Source organism: Pistacia vera, unplaced genomic scaffold, assembly GCF_008641045.1.
Source record: "Pistacia vera cultivar Batoury unplaced genomic scaffold, PisVer_v2 Contig418, whole genome shotgun sequence".
Lineage (NCBI taxonomy): Eukaryota > Viridiplantae > Streptophyta > Magnoliopsida > Sapindales > Anacardiaceae > Pistacia > Pistacia vera.
In genome coordinates, this window is record NW_022196244.1 from 132,644 (window position 1) to 137,301 (window position 4,658).

The 4,658-nt window shown below is 36.5% G+C and overlaps 1 protein-coding gene across 1 annotated transcript; it reads right to left on the minus strand.

Moving 5' to 3' along the window:
* Positions 1 to 2,158: 2,158 nt before the first annotated feature.
* Positions 2,159 to 3,675, minus strand: LOC116142748 (flt3 receptor-interacting lectin). The gene has a single exon (XM_031428152.1). The coding sequence runs from the start codon at positions 3,441 to 3,443 to the stop codon at positions 2,349 to 2,351; it is 1,095 nt and encodes a 364-aa protein (XP_031284012.1). The 5' UTR covers positions 3,444 to 3,675; the 3' UTR covers positions 2,159 to 2,348.
* Between the last annotated feature and the right edge of the window lie 983 nt (positions 3,676 to 4,658).

Here is a 4,658-nt window from a genome sequence, read left to right on the forward strand (position 1 = left end):
CGTCCGTTTGTCAGGTCTAATATTGGGTGAACTCAGACCCCCCAGTTTTAATGCTGGCCTGGCCTAGTTGAGTTGCTAGTTCCCAGTCCAATCGGTTAAATCGGGTTTTAAAAGATTGGACATATATATATATATTGAATTCCTTTAAAAAATTCTCCAAATTTTGTCCAATGATATAGTTGTTCAACAGAATCATTGCTAGAATCGTTTGGACAAAAGCAGGGTGTATCATATAAATCAAGAATTGCAACCTGGCGGATGAAAATAAAAAATAATAGTTTTTTTTTTTTTTTTCCTTGTGTTTATTGGTTTTCTGCATTGTCGTTATTGATTGGGAACAATAGAAGAAAAGGGGGTTGAGCTTGGTACAGAATGACTCATGGTGATCATTTTCAAACGTATCTTCATTACACGGATATGGATGATTTCTTAATAAATCCAACAAGTGCATTTGCTTGTCGTTATACAACAATCCACATGGCTTCATCAGTCCTTGTGATAAATTTGTCCATTTCTCCTCAACTCTACACATGGTGGTCAAGGTGAACCAGAACCACACCCTGCTTACCCATATTTGTTCATTCGCTCGCCATTCAACAAAGGACTAACCCAAAACTATGATACTATTTTTAAGTGACACTAACATGAAATTAACGTAGGGATAAATTTTTTTTTTTTTTTTTTTTTGGTAACTGATGTGTTTGAACTAATTTGTGCGTACATCAACTAATTATCGGGGATCGATTAAACACCCTCCAAGCCTAATAGACTAGTTAAACCACAATATTATTGTGATAGGTGACTCTAAGGTTTTGGCCTCAAAGTTTGAATCCAAAAACTCAAAAAATTGAGCAAATCTTCTTAACCGTCAGGTCAATCTCTTGGATAGCCCAACGGATAAAGAATTTGGGCATCCATTTTGTTTCATTTATAAAATTTTAATCTCAAAGCTGGAATATTTCATCTTCAAAACCTAAGGTTGCATATAGTAGTAGTTTTGATTAGTGACATAAATATGAAATTAATATTCATTCGAAGAAGTTATGTTTTTCTGACCATATAAATAGACAAAATTGTTGTTTTTTTGTGTGTTTTTGGATTTTTACAGCAGCAACAGTACTTCGCTTAAACCATGAAGGCCTGGAAAACCTCTATACTAAGATGTAAGGCTTCACTAGTAAAATGGTAAGGCTAAATTTTTCTGATGACTATCAAATTAATTCAACCAAACAGTCTCTGTTTAGACCACATTGATCATGTATCAATCAGATGACACAATCTAAGTCCTCTTCCACAACTGAACCAAGTAATAATTCCACAAAAAACCAATAGAAGGCATGGCCAAAACCCAAAAAGATGATAAGTATCTTAATAATATACACGAAAACTGTATCAGACAAGAACAACCAAAAAGGAAAATCAACACAACCAAAAGAACAGTAAAAGGATAACAAAAATGGACATAGACATGCTAGACTTCGAGGGCCAGCTCCTCCCTCATTGCTAACTTCAAGGGTTAACTCTTCCCAAATTTTTCTATATTTTTCTCCACCCTAATCTGCTTTCTCCCGCTCTTTTTATCCTCCAGCTCTCTCTCTCTCTCTCTCTCCCTAACTGAATTCTTTTGCTGTCCCAACCCCCAATCACCACCTATCCTAGCCTAAACCCATGAAAGTTTCCTGCCAACATCCCCTCAATCCACTACTTGCTATCTTATTTCACTTTTCCTACACTCTCCTTATCCAGGTCCTATCACTAAGACAATGAATTAATGAAGTCAAAATTAGTAGGACCAGAAGTACCAGCTAAGAGTTAAGGACAAAATATATGGACGGTGTCCGATTATAAGTCCGTAAAGCCATGTAAATTTAAGTTGAGCTTATTTGTTAATCCTTCAAATCAAACTTTTTGACACGGCTTTGCAAGTAGAGTACTCTATTTTAAAAACCGGACCAAACTGACCGGTTGGATCAAGACCCAACAGCTTCTCTGATTTGGTTCAGGCCTTAGAGGGTTTTTGTAATATTTCAAAATGGATTAATAATAATTTTTTAAAAATAAAACTGTTGACATCATCCGTCCAACCGATTGGACCGATTGACCAGTGACTAGGCAACAAAACGGGTTGCCCTCCGGGTTTTAAAACAATAGTAGAGTATCAAGCAAATGAACTGGCTATTCTCAATTGAAAGTTAAAACTCCATTAGTTCTTCCATCATCAGACAATATGTAACACAAAACTACATTTTTCACAATTGACCATCAGTTACAACCACACAACAAAACCTGCAACTACAAATACAAAAAAGAAGATGAATTTACATCACATAACTTGCAACAGGATCCATCTAAGAGTCTACTTTTTTGCCATCTTCGATAGCTTTATCTACCGTCGCTTTGACCTTCTTGTACTCGAAATCCACATTGTGCATGGCGCACTCCTCAGGAGTCACAGGCACAACTGGACGCCTATTTGCGAAGATGGTCCACAAATACAACACAATAGATGCTCCCAGAGCTCCACAAGCAGCACCAAGAATCAGAGCAGCAAGTACTCTTAGTAAGCAATCACTCCGCTTGGGGGCAGGCAGGGGTGTTTTCGTATTCTTAACAACAGTTTCAGGATCTAATGGCTGTGAATGCATCCAATGTGGAACTCGCCTTAGATTAAAGCTCCATGAGTATACAGAACATATCTGTGTAGAATTCCCATTTGAAGAACTTAAGCCCACGAAAACTTCCTCATTATTCCACACTTTTGATAAGTCGATTGGGTATGAGAGCAGTGGATCAACCGGCTTGCTATCACCAAAATGACTCAACCTAACCTCTAATCTCTTCGAACTGGCTTCATAATCTATCCAAGAAGTAAATTTCTTACCACTATTCAACCACATATTGTGAGATGAGACATTGCTAACTTTAACTGATGAAAGACTACCCACATCAATCCCCACATGATTGTCATTCAAATCGCCATACTTAGCATCTCTTAAAGTATCAAATTCAACGGCAACAACTCTAAATATATCTTTCTCCAATACTTGAGAGAGCCCAAATGAACTATTACCAAACCCATTAAAATTTAAAACGCTTGGAGCCATAACAAAAGCCAAACCATCACCACTTTCCTTTAACATTGAAAAGGAGAAATTTGTTGAAAAGGAAGCTAAATTCCTAGGCTTACCTTCAACAACAAGCTTGATGGGCTTCTTATACATGACGCGCCCAGCACTTGAACTAACAGAGTTAGTAAGTTGAACTGAAAACTCATCATTAACAACCTTGGCATCCCCATATAAAGCAATGTTGGAATCAAGGTTCGGATCTTTAACAAAAGTTTTGAAGGAAAAAGAGGAACTTTGGTCTGCATATAAGATTTTGAAGTGGTAAATGAATAAAGCTAGAGTTATGAAGTACCTGAGCAAGAAATTCGTGGCCATTGCTGAAGTGGGTCGGAGCTGAATCTGGGGTTTGTTAGGTCTTGTGAATGTGAGTCTAGGGTTTGTGAAGTGATCCCATTTACAAAATAGGTCAATGTTTTTCTAGGGTTTGGAGTGAATGTAGATGGCAGAGGAAGAAAGTAAAGAATGGGAGGTTGGGTTTGGCTTGGAGGTTGTGAAAATTAAATACGTTTACTCGTTTTTGCAAACTCTCTGATTCACTTTCTCTGAGTGGTTGCTGACTGAGGGAATATTTTAAAGGACCCTGCTACACTTACTGATTAAATTACCGATTTGATATACCGATCCACTGCCCAATTTATCCAAATCTCAAAATTTAACTCAATTCACCAAAAATCAGTATATCAAATCGGTTGTTCAATCGGTAACTTTAGCATTATTGTATTTTAAAGCACATTTTGCAGTTGGGCACTTGTGTTTTAGTTTAATTTTCATGTGAACTATGTGGTCTGTGAATTCATGCTTCTGTCCATGGATTCTTGTAAAAAATTTTATCATAATGGAGTAAGATTCGGTTGAATATTTTAACACACAAAACAATCTTGGTTTTGAAAAAATAATGATACATACAAATGACTTTGGTATAAAGAAAAATTAATGATACTCCCAATTGACTTTGGCATAAAAATCAATGAAAAAGATTAAAGCAATATTCATTGGTGCATGATGCGTCTTAGTGCAATTAGCATGATCTAAAATGTTGAGCAAAACATTTCCCATACCCACATCATTGCATTTAAATTCAAGTCATATCATGTAGACTCTAGATGATAAGAGATGAGGTAGACATGATTAATGGGATGAGATTTAAAATCTCCTAAAATGATTAACTCTCCAAAAAAAAAAAAAAAAAATAGTTACTAATATCCTAAAACTTTTAATGTATATAGATTTACAGGGTAACTCTACTTGTTTGAGGATTGTCGTTGAGTTTCTTGTAGGTAAACCAAAAGTTGGTTGAGGTTCGATTGGAGTCTTAATTAGTCACTCGCTCGGTTGGATAAAAGTATATAGTTGATGAATCCATTTAAAGGCATTAGACTCGACTTGTAGCAAACCGGTAGGGATGGCAAAATGCCCCATGTGTTTATGTATCTGTGGGGAATTGCCTCTATTGGAGCGGAGATGGGAGAGTTAATTTCGGAAATGAGGAGCGAAGTAATTCTGCATGTTTAAATGGATAAGGGATGGATT

Excerpts from the sequence above, each read along its gene's own strand:
- LOC116142748 (XM_031428152.1), bottom strand. The coding sequence starts at position 3,443 with ATGGCCACGAATTTCTTGCTCAGGTACTTCATAACTCTAGCTTTATTC.